Source organism: Trichosurus vulpecula, chromosome 6 (genome assembly GCF_011100635.1).
Source record: "Trichosurus vulpecula isolate mTriVul1 chromosome 6, mTriVul1.pri, whole genome shotgun sequence".
Lineage (NCBI taxonomy): Eukaryota > Metazoa > Chordata > Mammalia > Diprotodontia > Phalangeridae > Trichosurus > Trichosurus vulpecula.
This window is the reverse complement of record NC_050578.1, coordinates 5,776,502-5,802,491: the sequence shown is the minus strand read 5'-3', so window position 1 is coordinate 5,802,491 and position 25,990 is coordinate 5,776,502. Positions and strand designations below refer to the sequence as shown.

The 25,990-nt window shown below is 44.4% G+C and overlaps 1 protein-coding gene and 1 non-coding gene across 2 annotated transcripts in view; both read left to right on the top strand.

The window, feature by feature from the left end:
* PRSS12 (serine protease 12) overlaps positions 1-25,990 on the top strand; it is an 81,075-nt gene that overhangs the window by 27,370 nt on the left and 27,715 nt on the right. Inside the window, exons 3-8 of the mRNA XM_036762432.1 lie at positions 4,926-5,107; positions 8,955-9,105; positions 10,789-10,967; positions 16,524-16,665; positions 19,687-19,883; positions 21,940-22,081. Coding sequence (XP_036618327.1) covers positions 4,926-5,107; positions 8,955-9,105; positions 10,789-10,967; positions 16,524-16,665; positions 19,687-19,883; positions 21,940-22,081 — 993 coding nt within the window. The remainder of the gene's footprint in view (positions 1-4,925; positions 5,108-8,954; positions 9,106-10,788; positions 10,968-16,523; positions 16,666-19,686; positions 19,884-21,939; positions 22,082-25,990) is intronic.
* LOC118855644 lies at positions 25,062-25,191 on the top strand. The gene has a single exon (XR_005010806.1). It is a non-coding gene; the product is annotated as a small nucleolar RNA SNORA70 (small nucleolar RNA).

The following is a 25,990-nucleotide window of genomic DNA, read 5'->3' as shown; positions in this document are numbered from 1 at the left end:
TCCTGCCCAGTGAGCAGCCTCCCAGGCTCCCCTTGCAGACAGACCCCAGGAAGTGGGAAGCCATTATCTCCACTGCTGGCCAACTCTCCTCTGTCCTCTTTCCTCCATTCTTATGGCTATCGCCTAGTGCAGACCTTCACCCCATCTGGACAACAGCAACAGCCTCCCGACTGGAATTTGGGCCTTCCCCTGTCTAATCCACGCCCTGAACAGAGGGCCCTCCCTCGCAGACCACCTTGTAGGGAACTGCTTTGTATCTGTTTGCATTTATCCTCTCTGTAATCTGTCTGTTCTGACATATATCCAAGCCACATTCTTATGAAGAGGGGTTTATTGTGTTGTATCCCCAGTGCCAAGTGCAGTGCCTGGTGCTGGATGAACGCTTGAGGGCTGATGGACTGAAGAGATGAATGAATACAAAAATATACTAAGTAAACATAAAGTCTTTGAAGGCCATTAGTAACTTTGGGGAGAGAAGAAGAGATTGGAATAGACCTTGTGTAGGAAGTGGCCCTGGAGCTGAGCTTTGAGGAAACCAGGGGGCCTTGGAGATGGAGGTGGAGTACACGGCAGGTATGGGGGACAGGCTGTGCAAAGGCTTGGAGGTGGGAGGTGGGCTCTCTTATATGGGGAATGTGACAGTTTGGCTGGAACATGAAAGATAAAAAGGAATCAGATCACGATGGCCGTTTAACGGCCAAATCAAGCAGTTTTCATTTTACCCTAGATGTTCCTCGAGCAGGGCAGTGACTTGGTCCAATCTGGCTTTAGGAACATTGCTTGGGTGGCTGAGTGGAGGATGGATTGGATCAGAGAGAGACCACAGATGGACAGGCCATTAAGAGACCATGGAAATAGTCCAGCGAGGGGTAATGAGAGTTGTCACACGTTACATCGTAGGGGGTTCAGTCAATCCCTCGGCCCTCAGGCACTGTGGCAGTACAGCGCAGGGTAGATGTGACCCCTGTCTCGTTCTAGAGTGGGGGGGGTGCTCCTGGATCATTCCCAAGATAGATATGGACTAGAAGCTCACTCTCTAAGGGCAAAGGGAAGAGTAGGTACAGGAACCTTGGGGTCACTGGAGGTGAGTGTGCCTGGACACCACTATTTTTTTTAAAGATTAATTTCTAGAAGTAAAAGTGTTTTGATCAATGCTGACCCTCAATGGGTTGGCGAAATTCAGTTAAAATGATTAGGACTATAGGGATAGGACTGTTTTAGGATTAGCACGTACCAAATTGTGGCTGTGTTGTTTTCCCTCTTGGATGTCGGCTCCTTGAAGCCACAGGCTGGTTTGGCATTTCTTTGTATGGACATGTAGTAAGTTCACAATAAATGCTTCTTGGCTGATGGACTGGACTCTGAAGTCCTTTGGCTCTCTAGATGTAAAATCCAACAAAGTCTTCTGCTTTCTGCTGACAACCACATGAAACACTGAGGGTGTGAGAAGCTGAGATCTTTTCAGGGACATTTAACCTTGGGTGATTAACTTCTGATTTCAAGAACAGATTTCTAATTGCCCTTTGTGCTCAAGCTTGCCAGGGACAGGGTTAATGAATTGCACACTGAATGAGCACTGATGTTTCTCCTTAGAATTACTGCTCAGGAAAGAGGCAGTGAGGGCAGAGCCCTTTAGGCAGTCACAGCTGAGATCCTTCCCAGATGCTTCTGGCCAATTTTCAGTTGTGTGTGAACAAGTGACAATTGATGCTGACCTAGGGAAGCAGACTTACTGCCTTACTTCCTGAGAATGGAGCAGGGAGAGATTTACAAAATCCCCCTGGCCTGGTCAGTGCCGGGTGTTCCTTCACATAACCCATAGAGAACCCTGGATTTGGAGTCTGGGGGAGCTGGTTCCTATCCTGTGTCTGCTGAACCAATGGCACATCTACCACACATTTGGCAGCCATCCCCAGAACCACAGAATTTGGGAGTTGGAAGGGACCTAAGGAGCTATCTGGTCCAACCCATGCACAAAAGAAAACCCCACCATGATGTACTCAACAAACAGTCACCCGGCTTCTGCTTAAAGGCCTCTGAGGAGGAGGCCGAGGCCACATCTCCACTCTCTTGTGGCCACCCTTCTAGCTTAGGCCTTCATCCCTGAAATCAACACTCCTGGAAATTGCCACATCCTTGTCCACACGCCGTTCCTTGTCTAGGTGTATTGACCCACACTGTCCTCCTTCCTGGAATGTGCTTCCTTGGCACCCCGGCTTCTCAGAAGCCTGATCTTCCTTCAGGGCTCGGTTCCAGCTGCCCCTTCTGCACTCCTTGATTCACTGGTTACTAAGGTTCTCGCTTTAACTTAGAATCAACAGAGAAGAATGCCCGGTCAAGTGGCCAAAGGGAGTGATGACCAGTGGTCTGCCCATGGACCCAACAGTATCTTCATGATGTCAATAGAAAGTGAGGAAGGCCTATGGGCATTGGGTCATTTCATCCTGCCTGCCTACCCAGCCCGACCAATGGACATATCATGGGGACAAGCAGCACCCAGGATGGGCAGGCTTGGATAGATTGAAATCATAGGAGCACAAAAGTAGGTCTAGCAGTGACCACCTGGTCAAACCCCCTCATTTCATGGATGCAAGCAAACTGAGGCCCTGGTAGCTTTGAGAGAAGATCTATACACATGAGATCCGAGGGCTTGTTTGTGCACCTGATGCTTACCCAGGGAGTATGGAAGTCCTGGGAGAGCAGAGATTGTTGTGTTTTTGTGTGAGTCCTTCTTGTTTGTGGTGGTTGTGGCTCTTTATTCCCTGTATGACCTTGGGCCAGTCTCTGGACCTTCTCTGACCTTCTCTAGTTTCCTTCAATGTAAAATGAGGGGGTTGATTTAAATGGCCTCTGAATCCCTTCCAGCTATGAATCTATGCATAAATGAGATGTGTAGAAATCATTTCTTTTTTAAAAACTCATCTCTGGAGCAAAAAAAACCATCTTGTGAATATTGAGACTGAACTGGAGAGTTTCAGAGAGGAGAGGAAGCGAGGCATGGTGGGTAGGGCACAGGCCTTGGGGTTAGAGAGGTCCAGGCTCAAATCCTGCCTCTTATAATTAGGAGTTGTATGACCCAGTGCAAGTCTAGGTAACGAGGAGCATTGTAATGGCTAGGAGTGGGGTTTTTTATCATTTGGAAAAGCCATGGAATTCTCAGAAGTCAGTCATATTGCTCCAGCTCTCCCTCAGCATGCCATCCCTTTCCTCACTTTACCACCTCAGGCTAACCCACCTTTGTGGCTGCCATAATGGATAGTCACAGTGTCTATAGACCTTAAATAATCACTGGATTTGCTGCCAGAACCCATAGTGGCATCATTCTGGGTGGATGTCTGTTAGAATGAATACTTAGAATTTTTCATATCAGTCTGGATTCATCCAAAACAACTTCTAAAATCTGTCAATTAGATGACATGAGTTGGGATCCATCTGGATCCGGTGACTGGGTAATCAGCCTCCCATTCTTCCTGCCCAAGGCTTGCTATTTTCATCAGGAACTGATCATCTCTCAGATCATTTATTTAACTTTTAGCTTTGATAGTAATTGTATACAAATTCTCCCCAAAATGGAACCTTGGGAAGGACTTTGGGAATGTAGCGCTCCAGTGCCCTCCTATGTTCCTACAGCCATAGAATGTGGGAGGATGGGGGAGTGGAAAGGATGTTTAACTTGGATTCAGGAAAGCTAGGTTCAAAGCCACGCTTAGGGCCAGGCGTGTGCCCATGGGCAGCCTCTGTTTCTTCATCTGTACGTTGGGGGTGCTAACACAGGGCTGTCAGGAAAGCTCTTTCAACCCTAGTTAAAGGTGAGGGATTATTAGTACTCTTTCACACCCCGTAATGGCCCAAGGATCAGAGAGCAGGCTGGGCCTTTGGACACCGTTGAGTCAAAAGCCCTCCATTCCCAGAGGAAGAAACTGAAGCCCAGAGGAGTTAAGTCATTTACTCAGTGTCCTGCAGCTGGAAAAGAATTTAGAGATCACCTGATATAAGCCTACTTGTTTTACTGATGACACAACGGAGGCCCAAAGAGCTTGTCATGGTCAGTGACAGAACTGAGACCAGAGGTCTCAATGAGAGCTGCTATGGCATAGTGGGCACTGGTGGTAGAGTCAAGGAAATCTAGATATACATCTTACCTTGTATACATATTAGTTGTGTGACCCTGGGCGAGTCACCTAGCTATGTGCCAGGCACTTGGGAACAAAGAGAAAGGTGAAACAGTTCCTGCCTTAGGGAACTTATACTCCAGTAGGCAAAACATTGTTAGAGTGATGTGTGTGTGTGTGTGTGTGCATAAAACACACCTAAAACAGAGAACAGGTAATGGTGGGGAGGGGCTTAGGGGAAGGGTCTATCAGCTAGAAGTTGATGCTCAAGCTGAATCCCGAAAGAAACTCGGGATGCCAGGAGGGAGTGCATTCCAGGCCTAGAGGACAGGCTATGTGAAGGCAGGATGACAGAAGATGAAATGTTGTGAGGGACAGTCACTAGGAAGGCCAGTTTGGTTAGACCATGGAAGGGAAAGGCAGGAAGAACTTTCACTGCCAGACAGAGCAGTTTCTATGGATCATAGAGCATCAAAGAGGGAGCCATTGGGAATTATTGAGTAGGAGGGTGACCGGTCAGAACTGTACTTTGAGAACCATGGCTGATTTCTCCCCTTTAATTAGGGGCTATTGGCAAGGGTCCCTTTCTGCCCCCAAATTAAAGAGCTAGTGTTATTTTAAAAGGTCTGTAAAAATTAAAAGTCTTGCAGAACTAGTGAAGAGAATGAAGTTATTGTGGCTGGCTTGCCCAAGCTTTGATCTGACATCTTAATTTCCTCAAAAGATCTTTCCCCTTTCCATCGTTCTCCTGTTCCCAAACCCACATGCTCAGAGGTTTATTTCGTAACTTAACTGTGGTTTTCTGTCTCCCAGGGCCAAAGGGATGGCCAAGCAGGCCCCAATGTCTGAACTGGGCCTCGTTCCCATTCACTGGAGCAGCATCCACTGCCGAGGGGATGAAGACAACATCCTGCTTTGTGAACGAGACACCGCCGGGCCCCCAGGAACGTGTCCGCGGAAGATGGCAGCTGCAGTCTCATGCAGCTTTTACCAGGGTACCATGAGAATAACCAAGGATCTTTGTTCTTTCAGTTTTAGTGTGTTTTCAGCACAGGGAAACAGCCAGCTTTGACAAAGAGAGTAGATAAATCAGGCCCAGCTTTCTAATCCTGCCCCTGGTGCTTAATAGCAATCACATCAGCAGCAAATCACTGAACCTCTCTGAGACACAGTTTACTTAGCTGTAAAATGGGTAATTAGTAATTAGTAAAAATGGGTAATTAGTGAGCAATTCACTGGGTTGTGAGGCTTCAATGAGATCACGTATGTAGAGTGCTTCATGAACCTTAAAATGAGACGTGTATGTGTAATGTATTATAACATTTTACACATTATACATCACCTGCCTATTGCTAATATATAATGTGTGTAATCACATGTAATATATACATACACAACTGCGGAGATGTATATTAGATATGAACATAAATGTATATAGTAATAGCTGAAATACGTGTACATATATGTATATAACCGTAGCTGAAATATATGTACACGTATACACATGCATAATATACATTTCAGCTATTGTTATAATTACAAATGACCAGATTTGCCTTGGTTCTTCTCGTAGAAGAGTTACTTTAAATGCAGTATAATTTTGAAATGTCAGAATTTACAATCTTCTGAAATCTTTGCCGTAATGAATGTAGCTAAGAGTTGAATCACAATTTCCTTGGCTTTATAAACTTATTTTCACAATATTTCACTTTCAACAGATTAAAAAACCACATAGACAGTCTTTCCTTTGGCTGCCTGGTGTCATAGGAAGAGCACTGGATTTGCAATCCAAAGACCTGGATTTAAATCTTAGCTCTGCCACTGACTTCCTGTGTGAATTTAGGCAGGCCACTTTTCCTCCTCTTGTCTTTGGTTTCTTCTACTATAAAACAAGAGTGTTGTATTCACTGGTTTCCAAGGTGCCTACCAGTTCTAAATCCTATAATCCTTGACCCTTTACCCCCCACATCCCATCAGTTGCCAGTGCATTACCATTCTGTATTTATAGCATCTCTGATAGTCTCGTTCCCTCCCCTGCTTTGTGACTGGAGTTCGGGTCCTCATCTCCTCCTGCCTAGTCAACAGAACATTCCTAATTGGTCTTCCTGCCTCCATTCTCCTTGTTCTCCAAAACACCCTTCATATAGCTCCCAAAATGACCTTGGTTTTAATACCTCTACTCTGCCACTCTACGCTCTTAAGTAGGCATTGGTCAGTAAGATAAAAGGCAGACTCTTTAGCACAGTCTTCAAGCCCATCTACATCGAGGCTCAGACCACAATCTCCACATTTATTTCACAGGATTCCTATTCACATGCTCTCTGTTCCAGACAAACATGATAAGTAACCAGTCTCATTTTGACTTCTATTGGTTTCTTGACTTTATACAAGCTGAACCTTCGACTCCTTTCCCGTTTCAACTTGTTCAGCTTTTTCTCTCTCTTCAAAACCTAGGTCAAGTCCCATTTGTCCATGCAGCCTCTCCTGATCTGTTCCCATACCCAGAAGTAATCATCAATGTCTCATGCCTTTGCGTGTCTTAAACCCCACCCTACTCCTATAATAATAACTAACATTTGTATGGCAGGTTAAGATTTACCGAGCGCTGTAATCTCATTTGCTGCTTACAACCCTTTGGTATAGGCACTATAGATGTGATTGTCTCCATCTTACAGATAGAGAAACTGAGGCTCAGAGAGATGAGATAGGCAGGCAGCCCATCGCTGGGCCTGGGCCTGTTGCCCTTTCAGCTCTCAGTAACACTTGCCAAACCCAGGCTGGATGAGGAGTAGCCTTTTGGAGCTCAGGATCACTTCCCTCATGGGTTGAGGTATTGGAGGAGGATCTTAGGGGAGGAAGGAGTTCAAGGCTTTAATTAAAATAATCAGTAAGAAGACCCATTTGAGATCTCACTTGGCTTAGATTTGGGAAACCCAAACATACAGTGTCTCCCAAAAGTCTTAATTCAATTTAACCTACTAAAGCATAGCAGTGAGACTTCTGGGACAACCTGCATTTCTAAACTTTGTATTGCCTTTGAAAATAATTACATTTCTAATTAAAATTTTCTAATATTGCTTCAGTCGATAAATGAAACACTACTAGCATTTAAGTCTAAACTTCATTTAGTTATTATTAGATTTGTTATGTTCTTCTGTGCTTTTAAAAAGAGCCATGTACATGATTTCTACCAACCTGTTATAGGTTTATTGGAATTACCAATTATATTATTACTGCAACGTAGCCTAGGTACCAGGTAGGTAAGTCAATAAAAATTTATTGCTTGTTTCCTAAGTGCTAGGAACTGTATGAGGTATCAGGGATCCAAATACAAAGAATTAACCATTCCTACTCTCAAGCAGTAGTGTTGTCTACACAGCAGGACATTTGTAACTGCATACAGAATAAATGTGAAGGGAAGAGATATGCACAAATATGGTGTGGTTGGGGGTGCTGGCATTGGGTACATGAAGAAGGGCCTCGTGTCAAAGGTGGGGCTTCAATTACATGTAGAAGGAAAAGAGAGGCTCGGTGGCAGAGGCAGAGATGGAGGAGGATTTAGTGGAGTTTAGATGTCTCTGGGACACCCCGATTGAAATATCCAGTGAGCAGCTGCAATTGGTGGTGCAGGACTGATGATCAAGGGAGATATCAGGGCTGGATATGTAGATCTGGGAGTTGTCTATATAAAGATAATGATTAAGCCTATGGAAGTTGTTGAGGTTACCCATCAATCAATCAATCCACAGCCATTTATTAAGCATCTACTTGGTGCCAAGCACTGGGCTAAGATGATGATGAAGAAGAAGAAACTGGGGAAAGGAGGTAAGAGTGGGAAATACTGTCAAGGAGTTTTGAAATGAAGAGAAGGGGGGAAGAGGAAGATCGTGGAGAGTGGCCTCAGTTTTCTCAATAAGATTAAGAGGTGAGGTCCTCAGCTGAGAGAAAGGGTAAGATTAGCCACTTGACACCATTGAGAATAGCTTTAGTGGGGAGTGAGATAGGCAGCAATAAAGGGATTGCTGTACTGAAGTGAGGGCCCAATTCAAGAGGGGTAACATGAATTTATAATGTGCTCCATCAGCATCCTCAGTGACTTCCTCCAGCTCTATTCAGCAGCCCATGGGGAGGAGGAGAAGAGGCCAAAGGTGGGAGTAATCCAGGGCCTAGGTCCGGCAAGGGATGAGGGCTGGGAAGTCCTGGGTTCAAGTCCCACCTGCATCTGGAGAGGAACTTTGCTCCTCTAAGATTTCTCCTTATCTATGAAATCATGAAATGCAGCCCTTATCCTCTTCTGGTGCTGAGCTCTGATTAGTCTCATTAATAAAATGCTCCTTGGAAATGTGACTGCTTTGAAAGCATCCTGGCTAATAAGATAAATGGCATAATTAATGATAGTGTATTGGGCAAATGGATTCTTGTGGATAGAAATCTTATCACCATCATGAGGTGAAAAGGTCTAGGAATTTGGCTTCTCTTATTAAATTAAAGAAAAGAGCATTGGGTTTGGAGTTTCTAACTAACTAAGACAGAGCTTCAATCCCAGCCCTGCTGGTCACTACCTTACCCAAGGTGCTTTCCTTACCCACTCTGGGCCTGAGTAGTCTTTGAAATGTGGGGCTAGCCTTAAACAAACCATCTCTGATGTTCCATGAGCCCCAGCTCCTCGGATTCTGGGGTCCTCTTCTGCTCCCAGGTTTGCTACAGGCTTCTGAGAATGGCCTGCATGCCACTGGCTCCAGAACCACTTGTGGCAGCGTACCTGAAGTGAGGGGAGCTCCAGCTCAACGGGGTCTAGCATCCAGTGACACAGCTTTCCATTCTCTGTCTTTGGACCCGCAGCTCCAGCCTGGACTCCAGTGCGGCTTGTTGGCGGGCGCAGTGTCCACGAAGGCCGAGTGGAACTCTACCACGCGGGGCAGTGGGGCACGGTGTGCGATGACCAGTGGGACGACGCGGATGCTGAAGTGGTCTGCCGCCAGCTGGGCCTGAGGTTTGGCTTGTTGCTTTACTTCCCTGTGTGTTTGTTTGTGGCACTGTGGACCAAAATCCAAGGGCTGCCTTTTCCAGTCATACTGCTGGAAGACCAGACAGACTCACAGATCTGTGAAACCATCTGGTCCAATCACATTTTACAGAGGAGGAAACAGGCCAGGAGAAGGCTAATGACTCACTCAAGGTCACACAAAGAGCATGTGGCATGGGAGGGGCCTGAACCCCAACCTTCTGCCTCCATCTCCCCCTTTGTTCCTTGTGCTGTATGTGCTGGCTTCGGATGGCACAAAGGGGCAGCTTTCTGTGTGAGCGTCTCTTCCGTGATCCAGCCAGTCAGGCTTTCCCTGGGCCCCTAACATGCACCCTTCCATCTTCCTATCTCTGTCTTGCCCTGACTCCCCCAGAATCTGCTCCCTTCCTAGGGCCTTCTCCTACAGGGCCCCTCTCTTCCTTCAAGATGGAGCCCGAGCACCCCTTTCTGCTCCTGGAAACCTTTCCTGACGCCCCATTGCCAGTGCTGTCCCCCGCCAGCGAGCTGGCATTTAAATCATGTCCGTGTCTTTGTATGTATTCTCTTTAAATGTGTTCTGTATGTCCTCCATGCTCGCTGGCTGCACCATTAGAATGTACTCTTTTCTCAGGAGAAATGACTTTACGCCTTGTACTCGGGCCCACAGTAATCAGAAGAGTGACTGAGTCACTCTGAGTGTTTAATGAACAGTTTTGACTGATGGCTCTCCTGACCACCTTCCCAGAAGCCTCTCCTCCATCCTGTGTGCTTTGTCAGGAACTGCCCAGCTGCCTCTTCAGTTCCCTCAAATCCTTTGACCCCGTGTCTCTAAACTGACTGCCATAATTCTTTGTCTTAACTTTACCGTAACATTAAACATATTTAATGTACAAATGCCTTTCAGTTATTCCCAACAGAAGGAATTACTCTGAATTCACGGGTGACTTGGGGGCATAAGGGACATTTATTTATCTCTTCTCCCACAGTCATTGAAATATCCATTTTTACCTTTTCATCCTGAATATTGTGTGAAAATGTTGTCTCCGGGGAGCCTCTTGTCATAAAAATGGAGGAAATGTAAATAACGCAGGTTAAATGAAGTGCATGTCGTGTGTACAATTTTTTTTTTTGGAAAGGCAGTTGTTAAACATTTGCCCTCACACCCTTGAATATAATTAAGAACTACTGAACGTTATGAAGAGTGAAATAATTACCCCGAGAGATGGGATTATTTTAGAATATAAATATTAATGCAAATATTTATATAGGAGTTTAAAGTTTGCAAAGTGCTTTCTGTTATGTCACTCGATCCTCACAACAACCTTATGAAGCGGGTGCTTTATCATCCCCATTTTACAGATGGGGAAGTTGAGGCTAAGAAGGGTTAAATGTTGACTTTCCAGGGTTACGTGGCTAGTTAGGTGTCTGAAACAGGATTGGAGTTGAGTCTTCCTGACTCCAAGTCTTTTACTCCATCCACTGCACCACCTGGCTGCCTGATGGATTACTCTGGAAGAATGTGGGCCTGTAAGACCGAAGCCTTTTGGGAACGAGGACAGCCACGGCCTCCCCTCTGCATGTCCATCGATGTCTCTGTCAAAAACACTCACGTGGGCGGGTGCCTGGGTCGCTCTTGTAACACTTGATTGTCTTGTTTGTTTGTTGGTTTAGTGGGGTTGCCAAAGCATGGCCACGGGCCTATTTTGGGCAAGGATCTGGCTCTGTCATGTTGGACGAAGTACAGTGTACAGGAAATGAGCTTTCTCTAGAGCAGTGTCCCAAGAGCTCCTGGCAACAGCACAACTGTGACCACCGGGAGGACGCGGGGGTCTCGTGCACTCCTCTGACAGGTACGCAAGCCAGCAATGGCGAGCCAAGCCTCGGCACTTGGTACCATCCCTGTTCTTCCTACCCCCAAAAACAAAGCCTCCAAGAATGTACTCCCAGAGGGCAGCTTTGATTGACCCAAGGCTATTGCGGCTGTCTTTCTGGCCATGAAAATGGCTGGTCTTTTGGTCCAGAGGAAGTCTAGGACTGTTATTTCTGTTTGACTTTGTGTTTAACACAGTGCCCTGCACATAGTAGGCCCTTAGTGCTGACTTATCAAACTGAACGTGATTGAAGGACCTATTGTTACTTTGTTGTATGCTGAACAATTACCACCAAAGAGCAGTATTGATAATTATAACTAATAATGTTCATTCATCTGCTCCCCATGTTGTCTGAGGCAGATCTCAGAACCTCCAGGAGGACTTTACCTTCAAGGCAGTGGGAGTCTGGTTTCCACACTTACTGGGTAACAGAGCTGGTGACAGATGATGCCTCACTTGGTGACTCATCAGCTCCTGTGTGTTTAGTTCTTACCTCTATCATGGTCATTCCTAGACCTCCATGTTCCTGGTTTCTCTCCTGGCCTCCTGCCTATTGGACATTACAAACTGCATGCCTCAGACGCATCTCAGACTCAGTGGGCTAAAAGCAGAGCTGCTCTCTCTCCCTCCGAATCTGCCTCTCTTCCAGACTCTCTTCTGAGTTCAAATCCAGCCTCAGACACTCACTAGCTATGTGAGCCTAGACAAGTTGCTTAACCTTGTTTGCCTCAGTTTCCTCATCCGTAAAACGAGCTGGAGAAGGGAATGGCAAACTACTCCAGGACCTCTGCCAAGAAAACCCCAAATGGGGTCATGAAGAGTTGAACACAACTGAAAACAACAACAAATTGACCTCCCTGCTTCTAAACCTGCTTTTCTCTACTCTATTCTCCCTAGACACAGCTACCAAAATGATCTTTCTAAGGTATAATCTTTAAGCTGTTACTTTCTTGCTCAAGTTTTCAGCAGCAATATTTTTGTTTTTTGCTAGGATAAACTAGAAGCACCCAAGTCTAAAATTAAGGCTCTCCATAATCTGTTACTAACCCAACTTTCCAGTCTTTTCCCCCTTACTCCTCTTCACTCGGCCTATATGTCACCAAACCACACTGTTCCCCGACAAGCTATTTCTAGCCTCAGAACTCCCAGCCAGGCTGTGCCCTGTGCCTGGAATGCACTCTCTCCTCACGTCCACTTCTCAGAATATCTGTCTTCCTTCAAGGCTTAGCTCAGGCATCCCATTCTACTTGATTCCTTCCATTGGTCACCAGGACTCTCTCCGTCACCGTTTGCCTTGGAGAATGTTTTCCAGTGCCAGTGAGAAGTGAGAGCTAGATAGAGAGCTGTTCCCATTTGCATGGAGTGATTCTCACTGGTTTAAGTAGAATAATAGAATTCTTTGCCCCACACCCTCAAGGAAGAAATGACCCCTTAACTCTGGAGACACAAGAGAATGGCAATGATGGAGGCCAACTGGGGGCCAAGATAGAGAAGAGCCCCATATGTGGTCCTTGTATTGAACTTTATGTCCAAGATTCATGCCTGGCCCTTGCTTCCCTGGTGCAGTCAGAGGGTCTCTTGGCACTGAGGACATTTTGATAGAGAGGAGGGATAGTCTGGAGACTTCTGGCACCAATCAGGTGAGAAGCCATGAGTATCCCTTAGTGACACTAGGATAAGGTGGTACCTCTCTCTGATCTGAACACTTTTATTAACAGAAAAGGGCAGAAAGTGAACCATTGTGAACAGAGAAAAGATAATCACTCAGAGTAAAGCTGACCAAAGTGTATGGTTCCCTAGCATCAAATTTATATATAAATGATATGAAAACTTTAGAGATGGTAGCTGGGTAATCCCAATACTTAGAAATGTTTGGGAACTATAGGAAAACTATATATTGGATTGACAGGAAAGTGGATTTGGGTTTCTCACTGTAAGATTCAAGTGGGTCATTTCACACAAGAAACCCTGCTGTAGAGCAGTGGCTTAGGACAAAACTTTTGAGGGTCAAGACTAGATCTCTGAATGGATGTAAGAGTCCTCAGCACTGGACTACAGCAAGACCTAAGAAAACCCTTCAGAATCCAACCAAGGGAGAAGACCTAGAAGAGCGCTAGAACCTTCTGGCTGAGAGTTCTGTTTTACTGAGCATAGTCCTGGCTCAGCAGGGCCAAAGGGAAGTGTCCAGGGCAGAGAGAGTCAGCAAAGGAATGTCCCTGCCCATCAGTAAATGGTTATGCAAAATGTTGCTGAGGGGACTAGGACACCAAGGCTTGAGCCGTCCCAAGTTGTGAGTCCTTCCAGGCACATGTGGTCCCTCCTCACGTTCCTACATGCTGTGGTTTTCCAAGTTTGTATGTACCTGCTACCATGGATACTGTGTACATTGGTGGAAGAGTTTTTTCCCCGAGTTCATTGGTGGGATGTCGTGCTTTGATTATTCTTGTTTTATAAATTTACTTTAGTAAATGTTTGGGATTAGTGTTGTCATCTTGGATGATTTGTTAAATGGAACGCATTCAGTGGGGGCTCAAAAGCCACAATTTCTGGCAACAACAAAAAAAATCTATAGTTCCTCAACCCTAGAGTTATTTCCTGAAGCCCCAAAGTGAGTTGTAGTGGTGTGGGCACCCCTCACCCCATGCAAACCCTCAACTTGTCAATGTCAGTACAGGAGAGGTGAGCAAGCCAATCTAGAGAGAAGGGTGCAGCCCCCGGGGTTAGGTTCTAAGTCTCACTCCCATACCATGCTCGCACTACACTAGCTTGGGTTCTCCTTGGAGTTTTCTGGGAAAAGACACTCATTCTGTTCTTATCATCTTCTTTCATCTGTTTCCTACTTTTCCTCATCCCAGAAGGACAAGGAGCAGAGGGAGAGAAGAGAGAAAGTCCAACCTGCAACTCGGCAATATACAACTTCCTCATAATCCCCAAACAGTTTCTAGGTATTAGGATTATCTGGCTACCATCTCTAAAGTTCTCATATCGCTCAGATCTCATTCTAGGGGCAGAATGAGCATGTTGACTATCATTTCCTTAAGTGGTATTTTGGGCTCCTTGTTATGCACTTGAAATTAAATGAAAAGCAGATAGTCCACCCCTCATGGAGATGGGAGGTCCTCAGGTTTGCATAGTGCATGTTTTTGGACTTTTTAGAATATTGCTATGTTGTGTTGATTTTTTTTCCTCTTCTTTTTTTCTTTTTTGGTGCTTAAAAAATATTATACATTATATGGGATGGTTTGGGGAGGGTGAGGGTGAAGGATACGGTGGACAACTGTAATGATATAAAAAAAAACCATAGAAGACATCAATAAAAACTTTGTTTTAAAGGAAATAGCTAGCAAGTTTGTGCTACACTGAGAAACTGGAAAGGAAGGAGGACAACCTAGAAGAGAAGGAGATCTAGATTATCGGGGTTTTGTAAACCGGATTTGGGTTCTACCAATGAAAACTAGCTGTGGGTTTGGAGCTATACATCTAATAGAGATGAGAACTTATTAGTGAGTTTTTAATGATTGTTGAGAAAGAGGGGAAGGAAAATCCTTGTGATGATAGCTCTAGTAGATCTGAGCTGGTACAGGCATGGAGGTGGGAGAGTGTGGACTCAGGCAGCCAGTTTTCTTCTTTTCTCCAGAAAGGCCATGTGCAGTGAGTTTCAGTGGAAAGCCATACACCAGAGGGGAAATGGGTTCCTAAAGCCTTTAGACCTGGGCCCAGGCTCAGGGTGTTTGGCAGCCTGGCCTTCTTGGCTTGCCAGTGCCACCTAATGGTTATCCTTGAACCATATTTATGAGTGTACATGTTATATCCCACCAGAAGAATCCCTCCCTGAGGGCTCAGAATGTTCTCATATATACCCAATGACTATAATTGTGGAATACCTAAGGTCTAAAGGCTTTAAATTTAGGCTCACCCAAAAGATGACCCAGAATCACATGGTGGGCTTGGGGGAACGATGATACATTGCCAGCCAAGAATTGCTCAGGACAAGAGTTTGAAAGGACATCTTCAGAGAGATGTAAGATTGGAAGAAGAGATGGGTTTGTGATGTAGAGAAATCCAAGAATACCCAGTGGATTGCCAGTAGTATCCGCTATTATCCACGCTATAGCAAGAGAACTAAAGGAAGGGACCCCCCCCAACACACACGCATACCCCCAACCCCCCAGGACGTGGAAGTGCTAAAGATGAGGAAGAATGGATGGGCTACAATCTGCATCCCTGGAGGGATTACCAGCATTGACAAGATCATCCGTGGTGCCTAGGTGGCACAGCGTCTTCTCTACACTTGATTAATATTTGTTGAACTGAATGGAAACCTTACAAAGTCACTAGAGTTTTAGTCATTCCCTACAAAGTGTTTCTTCTGCCCAAGACTACTACAAGTGCCATGGGGGGTTCTAGCTTTCTGGGCAGGATTTGTGCAGCGTGCTCTTCTGCAAGATTGTAGATGCCTTCATTTTTGTCCTTGTATCTCTAGTGCCTGGCCTTGGTAGCGTGCTGAAAGACTGGTCTTTTTCACTTAAGTTGTCAGGCTCGTCTGGTGGATTCTTACAGCTCTGCTCCTTTTAGTTGGCATCGGATCATATGGATTTTCCCATATTTCTCTGAATTGCTTCTTGATTATTTTTACTGCATAGTTATATCCAGTTGCATTCATGTATTACATTTTAAAAGCCATTTCTCAGCTGATGAACAACGTATTTTTTCAGTTCTTTGCCACTACAGTGTTGCTAGGAATATTTTGTTTAATATTGGCCCTTTCTTTCTATCTCTGACCTCCTTGGGGTATATATGCAATAGTGAGATCAAAGGGAATGGACAGTTTAGTCATTCCTGGCCCAGGATTTATTTACTGAATAGCCAAGACCTCACTTGTATGTCATTTGGGGATCTGAGACACAAACAGATGCCTGAGGCTCCAGAGGAATTAGTTGTTACTGCTTTGAAATCATTCTTTATACAACATAGCCCTGTGCTGTGTCTGTCCTTCCCCTTAGAATAACCATTTCTTATCTTTTTCCATTTGAAACCTTGGGTCATTACTAAGCTCCTCTGGCTTTCTCCTTTGGAGTGGAAATAGCCCTTGTCTGTGGGCCAGGATGGATGAGGCTAGAACAAAGAAGGTGCATTTTCCACCAGATACAGTTTATCCTTAGGAGGAGGAGGTGTGTAGTTGTCTTAGGGTCATCTTTGATCTTTGATATTCAGAAGGAGGTAAATAGGAAAGAAGGTTTTATCTGTTAGAATGGATGTAAGGAAGGAAATTGGGGCCAGCCTTCAGAAGGGCTAACAAATGAGACAAAAGCCTTCCTTCCTTCCTTCCTCTTTAAGAACTGATGAAAACAGGCCACAGTGGCAGGTCTACATATCCATTTGTGACTAGGGGGAATAACCATCTTATTGTCCAGCTTTTCCACCCTAAGCCAGCGTAGCATGGGACTATGTGAAATTACTTGAAACCCTTTTGGTGAAATTAAAAGGCCCGTTTGGCCTTCCTGGGTGAGGACTGATTCTTCTTTCTTTCCACAGATGGGGCCCTGAGACTAGCAGGCGGGAAGGGCAATCATGAGGGACGGCTGGAGGTACATTACCGTGGCCGGTGGGGTACCATCTGTGATGATGGGTGGACAGAGAAGAACACCCAGGTGGCTTGTCGGCAGCTGGGATTTAAGTAAGAGCCCTTCTTACTGTACAGTGAAACCCCAGTGACCTTCATGTATCAGCTCCAGAAACTCCCAACCCTTCATTATGTCATCTCCACTCTAGGTCATCTCTTTGGTAGTAAGAAAACATGTGTACCCCCAACCAGAGCACTGGGTCTGGAGGAAGAGCATTGGGTTCAAATCCTGAGTGCCCCTGCTCCTTACTACCTGCGTAATCTTGGGCAGGTCACTTCTGTCCCTGGGCTTTAGGTTCATCCTCTATATAAATAGGGCTATTGGACTAAATGATCTGTAAAGAGGAGCCTCCCATTTCCAGGTCCCAGGATCTGGACAAGAAGTAGGGCAGGAGAACAAGCATATTCAGGAGGACATTTTTCCCTTTCTCTTTCCCCTACATTGATCATAAGAAGACTTACATAATCCCCAGGAGCTGCAGGCCACATTGAGGCCCCTTCCTGGCTTTTCAAGTAACTTCTGGGGTTGCTGACATGACTAGCAGAGTTTATTCTAGAAGAGCATCTCTTGCAGCTGGTTCCTGATCACTAGCGCCAGTCCTGACATCACAGGGCCAGAGCTAGAGAGGAGGGCAGAGTTCAGCACTTGGCTATTACGTTATCCTTGGTCTCAGAAGTGGATAATGGGGGTCACTTTTGGTTCAGGAAAACAGTCCTCCTTGTCATGGAAGTGACCTTCAGAATTCCCCCTTAGCTTTCCAGTCTGGAAGCCTGAAAGCCATCAGTCACGCTTCTGTGAAACACTTTGTGGCTCACACATACCAAATTCCTGAATGGTAGCTGTGGGCTAAGAGTCAAAGGCAAACTCTTGAGTGCTTTTTGTCTCTGCTTTCCTCTATCTCCCTGCCTCAAGCTTGAAAGACTAATAATATAAGATAATAATTTTTTTCAAAGACAATCATTTAAAATGTTATCTCAATAATTGTACTCAAAGCAGTGGCTTGTTAAATCTTTTCAGTTGTATTTGACTCTGCATGACCCCATTTGGGGTTTTATTGACCAAGATCCTGGAGTGGTTTGCCATTTCCTTCTCCAGCTCATTTTACAGGTGAGGAAACTGAGGCAAACAGGGTGAAGTGACTTGACCAGGGTCATACAGCTAATAAGTATCTGAGGCCAGATTTGAACTCATGAAATGTCTTTCTGGTTCCTTTAAAAATAAAAGAATGAAAAGCCGCACAAACCCATTGTCATTCAGGCAGAGAATAAACATTGTCACTGCATAACATTTCAGTTTTTAAAGCCACCTCCCTGGGAATACCCTGAGCAATGGACACAGCTTTTCCTGGGCTTAGATATCAGATCCGTGATAATCAGACCCACATCTTTTTTACCTTCTATGTGAAGCCTTTCCTGAGCCCCTCCACTGCTTGTCCTCTCCCTCTCAAACTACCTTGTGTCTAGGGCCATCACCCGCTGTCTTGACTCTTGTCTTGTCCCTGGACTCTGCTGACTCAGGAGGAGAGAGTGTGGCAGATACTTTGCACAGTTCTGCCTCATTTAAACCCAATTCACCCACAAGTTAACACCACCCTCATACTGTCATTTGTCCTCTTTGAGAAAGAAGGACAAATACCAATAACACATTGTGTCTAGCGACCTTGGATTTTATCTTATTTTTTTGCATTTTCCCCCTTACATTTAATCTTTATGGATTGGACTTGGAATCAAGAAGGCTGGGGGTTGAATCCTGCCTCAGACACTTTGTAGCTGTATGACCATCACAAAGTCATTTCAACGCCTCTTACTCTGTTTCGTCATCTCTGAAACGGGGCTCTTAATGCCCTGAGAAGTTACTTCAAACGATAATTATGGGAATCAGATAAAGTAGTATGTGTAAATGCCTTGGAGATCAGAGAGCACCATGGGAACAGCAGTTGTTATTTTCTTTGTTATAAAGGCCATGGAATGGTGGATAGGACTTCCTCACTGCCCATTTATCCCAGTGTCTGGAACAGGATCATTCTGGAAGGCGAGTCAGCAACAGCTATGCTCACTCCCTTGAGTCACGTGCCTTTTTCCTGATCAGAGATTTCATGAGAGGCAGATGACTTTGCCTGGTTCAAACCAAGAGGCTAAAATCCTAAAGACTATTGATTTATCTTTTTAATATTGAGGAGGCTGTATGGACAGATGAGGATCAACGTCATGGATAGTAAGGAAAAAAGGTATCTCGTGTGACCATGAAGAAGAAGAGGGCTCAGTCATCTCCAGTGGGAATTATCTGGCTCACCCTTGATAATTCAGAGACCAGACAGGAGGCATGGGAGTAGATTACTCCAAAACATAGATCTTTTTCCCATTAGAAGATGGGGAGCAATGTCTAGCCTTGGTTGAAATGCCTCTTTGTTGTTCCTCTGAGAAACAACAGTCACCTCAAGGTAACATTATTCACTTTGTGACTGCAGTGACTGTATGAGGTAGTGAGGTGGGAAGTGGTTGCTCTGGTCCGTGTGGAAAGGTCCAGACACGTGTGCAGAATGATCTGAGAACACTGGAATGATATCATGTTAATAGCAGTGGTTTGCAATAGTTAATCCTAAAGGTTTGCTAGACATTTTGCAGGTTCTCTTATTATTCATCTCCTTTAACAATTTATTTTACTTTATTTTAATATTTCTCTCATTTGATAACTTATTGCTGCAGGGTGGAAATCTGCCAGCATGATGAATCAATGTTTACAAACTAATTTGAGGTCGATCTCTTATTCCTTTGGGTTTCTCTGGCACATGAAGCAGCTAAGGAAGCAGATTGTGATCTAGACATCGTCCAAACTTGAGAATGAAAAAGAGCATTTTGCGCAATCTACAAAGTGCTCTATAGACCCCCCAAATAATCACAAATTGTTAATATCAAACTGTATGGTACCCTGGGGAGTTACTTCCTCTTAGATTTCTGTTTCCTGATTGGAAGAGGAAGGGAATGAAGTCACATGAAATTTAATTAGTGCTCATTAATATTTGGGGTTCACAAGAGGTGGTGGTTATTAAAAACAATCTTACTTCCTTATCCCAGATATGGCAAACAGGCCTCCAGCCGCCATTTTGAAGAAGGCCTGGGGCCCATCTGGTTGGATGATGTCAGCTGTTCAGGAAAGGAGACAGCTTTCCTTCAGTGCTCCAGAGGAAGGTGGGGAGAGCATGACTGTAGTCACCAAGAGGACATTCATATTACTTGCCATCCAGACAATGATGTGAACAGATTCTCTCTAGGTATGTTAGCTCCCTTCCCTCTGATCACCAGGGTTCCCTTTGTCTTGACCCTAAATGAGTTCCTAACCTGATTTCTTACTTCTAACATAACCCCATTGCCAACTACAGTGGCTCATGTTAAGAATTAAATAGTTGTGTTTGTCCAGCAGAGTAGGGATTGTAAATCCTGGCACCAAGGCTAAGCCTCTCTAAGGAGAATCATGGCAATTTACTTTTTAAAAACTTAATTTTATCCTTTTATAAACAATAAGCATTTATTTTATCTCCCTCTGTCCAATTAAACAAAAAAAGAAAAAACCGTTGTAATGAGAGTACATAATCAATCAAAATATGTTCCCATATTGTCCATATCCAAGAATGTGTCTCATTCTGCATATTAGTCCATCACCTCTGTCAGGAGGTGGGTAACATTCTTCATTATCATCCTCCTGGAATCATGGCTAGTTTTGCATTGGTCAGAATTCTTAAGTCTTTCAAAATTGCTCATTTTTGGTGCTATTATAGCCTAAATTATTCTGCTGGTTCTGTTGACTTCCCTCTGCATCAGTTCATACAAGTCTTCCTAGTTTTCCCTGAAACTGTCCCCTTCATCACTCATACAAAATATGTTTCAGACCTTTCACCTACCAGGCATCCTCCTACAGATATTCTCCATCTTGTTTTTGTTCTGCCCAAAATGTGGCTCCTAGAACAGAAGGCAGTCCTCCAATGTCATCCTGACCAGGGCAGCATATAATTAAATTCTTACTTTCCTCATCCCACAGAACTTCCTAATTTTTTTTTTTTGTATCATGGATCCCTTTGGCCATCCATTGAAATCTATGGACTCCTCCTCAGAAAGAAAGTTTTAAATGTATAAAATAAAACACATAGGATTACAAAGGAAACCAATTATGTTGAAATATAATTCCCAAGTATTTAAAAAACAAGGTTGTAGACTGGGGACCCCAGGTTAAGCACCCCTGTCTGGACACTGCCCTTCTACACAACTTAGGACAGCCACACTCCAGTCACGAATCCCATACCAACCAGCTTCTGTGATATTTATTAGCTCCTTAAATTAGGATGCAGTAGAGCGTAAGGTTCTTGAGTGGATTCATGTTGAGTTTAGATTGGACTGGATGGCCACTGGAATCTAGGCCAGTTCTGAGATCTAAGATAAGCCAAGGTGGGTAGGTTGGAGTCAGATTGTAGATGTTTGTCCAGAAATGATGCCAAAAGGAGACAAAAATAGACACTTATATAAAGTTATATCATGAAGATGTTATGATTCTTTGTGCATATGTTTTCCTAATTAAGGAGGGATCAGCACCAGAGAAAAGCCTTAAACTGCAAAATATGATGATCTAAGAATGAATTTCAGCTGTAATTGTTTTGTCTGTGAGGTTGAATTTCTCGTCTCACCTCCTGCAAACAGTTACAAAACTTCAGGAAATGTTAGTGTGAAATATTTATTTTCCAAGTCCATTTGTGGCAGTGCTCATGCATGTGAGGAAACAGGATAAAAAAGATTAAATAATGTTCCTGGGAGGGGGCGGGGGGGATAATAACTATATTCCCTACCTCAATGCAATATCAGCTCCTTTGTGTGAGGCCCTGTGCAAGATGCTGGGGATACAGAGGCAGAAATGGCATTGTCCCTGCACACAAGGAGCTTGCCCTTCCACATGCCCAGACTGCAGCACCCAAGGACTTCGGAGGAGAGAGTAAACGTTAGTGACCAAGGATCGGGGAAGCTTCAGGGAGGAACTGAGCCTTGGAGCTATGGGGACAAGGAAGAATGGTGTGCCACCCACAAGAAGTACAAAGGCCCAGAGAGAATGTTTCAAGTTTGGGGAGCAGCTAATATGCACTCTTGGGCACACAATACTCTGCATACAGTAGGGGCTTAATACACATTTGTTGACTTGACTGTGGGATAGGATATGATTACCAAAAAAAAATGTTGCCTCCGTAAGAATATAGCGATTTAATTTTAAAAGAGTGCTTAGTACTGTGGAAGCCTCTTCTGCTTTAGCTCTAGTTTTGACCCTCTTACTTCTGGGGCCTATTTCAGGTCTCCCTATCAGGCTGATGGATGGAGAGAACAAGAAAGAGGGACGAGTGGAGATCTTTGTCAACGGGCAGTGGGGAACAATCTGTGATGATGGATGGACTGATAAAGATGCGACAGTGGTTTGTCGGCAGCTTGGCTACAAGTAAGGGATTCTCTTGTGAACATTCAGGTGTCCTCACTTTTCTGTCCACAGGAAGGCAGCTTATCACACTTGTGGGCAGCTCTGATGATTGTAAGATAAACTTTCTGTCAAGTCGAAATCTGCCTCTACACTTCCATCTGTTGCTCCTAATTCTGGCCTCTAAGGTCAAGTAAAACAAGACTAATCCCTCCTCCACATAATTGTCCTTCAAATGCTTGAAGACAGCTGTCATGTCCAGTCTGAAGCTCCCAAGTTCTTTCAACTGATCCTCATATGGCATGGTCTGCACTCCTCTCACCATCCTGGTCACCTTCCCCTGCACATGCTTTTAGCTTGTACATATGATTCCTACAATATAGTTCCCACCTTCCTGATCTGCCCTGCTTGGCCAAAACAAAGGACAACTACCCAAAACCAAGTCAATTTATGATCAAACATTCAATGAACGATTAATTCCAATAGTACATTTGCTGTTTGCAAAAATAGGAAAAGATGGGATCCTACCAAATTCCTTCTATTATACAAATATAATCTCAACACCTAAACCAGGGAGGATCAGAACAGAGAAAGAAAACTATAGACCAATATCCTTAATGAACATCAGTGCAAAAATTTTAAATTAAATATCACTAAAGCAGAAGACAAAGAGAAAACAGGCACTTGCCTAATCCTTCTGACAGTTACACTAACATATTTGTTCAATCCAGAAAAAGGCATCACCAAAACACAGCATGTGAGAGTTTCACATCTGGCCTCAAAGTCTGATCAAAGATAACGTTTTGTCTTGCTGTCAGGTTGAGTGTGACTTTAGACTTTCCTGTTGTCTGAATGTTTGATGATTCCAAATCAAAGCATTTTTATCTGTAGCTTTGCCTTTTGATTTCTCCTTCCAGATGTATTACTTGGAATCTTCTTTGTTTCATGACTTGACCTGCATAATGTTACCCCCATGAGCAGAAGTCAAATTGTACCTCATCAAAAAGATATTTTCTTGGGGTACTTAAATGGAAAATTATGGATATATCACCAAGAAAAAATTTGTCAGGGGTGGGGAGAGGGAGAGGGGGTCTGAAGAGGTTTATTCTGGACATTTCATCCTTTTAAGAAGTTTGTTTTTCCCTTTTCAAAAAATATTTTATGAATGTTTACCTACTGAGCTTTGGTTTCTATATTCTATATATTTCTATATTTCTATAGTCTCAAATTCCAGGGAGAGAGATTTTTTCCAGGTTTGTATTATTTTCTAAACAGTTTTAATGAAGATTTCAGTTCTTAAGGATTTGTGGTTTCATTGCGTGGTTACTGCCAGCACTGACTCAGAGTATAGTCCTTTTTTTTTTCTGCCTGCATAGACCATCTTTAAGAGCTGAGGTGTCCAAAAAATTCGCCATGTGGCTCTTCTGGTGATGTGTCTCCCCATTTTAGGTAGGCTTCTCCTGGGACAACAGACGCACAGCTCATCATCAGAGCCATGTTTTATTTTTGGCGGAAGAGGGGTACTAATTTACTTGATAGCACGGAAAGAGATAGTACAATAATGAGGCAGATAATGAAAGGACAGGAGAGGGGAGGTCATTGGCTATACAGTGGCCAGGGCCTGGCACTCCTGAAGGAGCAGAAATTGATCTGCAACTTAGGTTCCTTCTCCTTCTCAGGTCAGAGCAAGAGATGGACCTCGCAGGAGCTGCTCAGTTAATGTTTTTCCTCAACTTGGAGAAGGGCCATGCCTCTGAGGACACTCAGGCTGGCTAACTGATTATTGCTCCTCTCAGAACAACAAATACAGTGGTGCATGGTGGTGTCTCTTTGAAGAAGGAGCTGGAGGCTGAGGATGCCTGGGTTCTGGGTATCTTCTCATGTCTCACTGAGAGGGAGGATACCCACAGGAATGGTAATCCTGAATTCTCATTTTTTCTCTCCTTTCCTGCATCTTTCCCCCAGAATTCTCTGCAAAACCTTTCCCCAGCCATCCCCCTTTCAACATGTCATAGGCCAATGGCTGTTGGGTGGCATCTCCAAGGCAGCTCTGGGCTACACAACAATGACAGTGAACGTGAATACAGCACATAAAGGCTTGCAAAGCACTTTACACATATACAGGGTGTCCCAAAAGTCTTAGTGCAGTAAAGCTTAGCACTGCTTAGATTTTTGGAACACTCTGTGTATTACCTCATGGGCTCCTACATCTCTTCATCTTACCCAAGAGACTTGCTAGTATTAACTTGATCCAAGTCCAATAGAGAGATTCATTTCCTCTGGAGTTTCTTGAAAACATTGAATCATAGATCAGAGCTAGGAGTCTTAGTGGTAATCATTTCCAAAATCCTTCTTTTACAAATGAGGAAACAGAAGCCCAGGGAGGTCAGGTGACTTGTTCAGGGTCATACAGGCAGCAAAGGACAGGCCTGGGGCATGGACCTGGCAGAACCAGGCTGCAGACCTTGTCCCTGGAAGGAACTGCCCGAGCTTTTGCTCGACTGCCATTGGCTTTGAGGACCCAGGACCACCTCCACACGTTGGTGAAGTATTGGAGGGTTAGGATTAAGCTAATTGAAAAATAAGCTTCTTTTACCATAATAGAAAGAAAGGTATTGTAGTGAATGTTCTATTATATGTTTATGGTATAGTGAGAAGGTCCTTAGAATTGGGGTCAGAGGGCATGTTTTCAAATCACTTCACTTCTCAATTTACAGCCTCCATCTGTAAAATATGGTGATTGGAATAGGGGATCTCAAAGGTACCTTTTAGTTCTAACTCTGTGGCCCTATGGGCAGCTAGGTGGCGCAGTGGATAAAGCACTGGGCCCAGGGTCAGGAAGACTCTCTCTTCCTGAGTTCAAACCTGACCTCAGACACTTCTAGCTGTGTGACGCTGGGCAGGTCACTTCACCCTGTTTGCCTCAGTTTCCTCATCTGTAAAATGATCTGGAGAAGGAAATGGCAAATCACTCCAGTATCTTTGCCAAGAAAACCCCAAATGTTCGCAGCCAATTAAGCCGACCAACCCAATTCTCTCAGTGGGGGGCTGGTGTGCATTTCCCTGGTTGTGTGTGTACCTTGTCCTCAATATTCTAAGTATTCTAAGTATTCTAAGGGACCTCGGAAACACTTTTGCCTTGGCTAAGGCAACTTAGCTAAGAATAAGCAAGCACCTACTTCACAGAATTTAAAATGTGAGCTGCTTAATCCTCTACTTCTTAGGCTCCAGGCTGGCTTGCAGGGAGCCTTTGGGAAGCCCCAGGGCACTGTAGCCCATGTACACATTGGCCAAGTTATCATGTTGATTCGAACCAAGGTCCAGAATAAAGAACTTGTGAGTGAAGCTTTGGGTAGAGTCAAGCTCAAGTTCCCTGGCTGCCAGAAGATCTCTAAGAAATGGGCTTTCACCAAGTTCAATGATGATGAGTTTGAGGATATGATAGCTGAGAAGTGACTCATTCCTGATGGCTGTGGGGTTAAATCCCCAGCCGGGCCTCTTGGACAAATGGTGGGCACTCCAGTCCTGAGGGGTGTGTGCTGTGTCATCTACCTTTTCGCAGGCATAAATAAACTAGATACTGCTAAAAAAAAAACAAACAAACCCAAATGGGGTCACAAAGAGTCAGATAGGACTGAAACCCCTTAACAACAACAACAACCATGCTGTGAGAGCTTAGTTTGACATGAAGTGCAGTGTAGATAGATATAGAGCTCTCCTCATATACAGATGGGCTTCCTCCCACCCACAAATCAAGCTTGTGAGTCTAGACCAGGGGTGGGGAACCTGCTGTCTCAAAGCCACATGTGGCCCTCTAGGTCCTCAAGTGCAGTCCTTTGACTGAATCCAAACTTCACAGAACAAATGCCCTTAATAAAAGGATTTATTCTGTAAAACTTGGACTCAGTCCAAAGGCCGCACCCAAGGACCTAG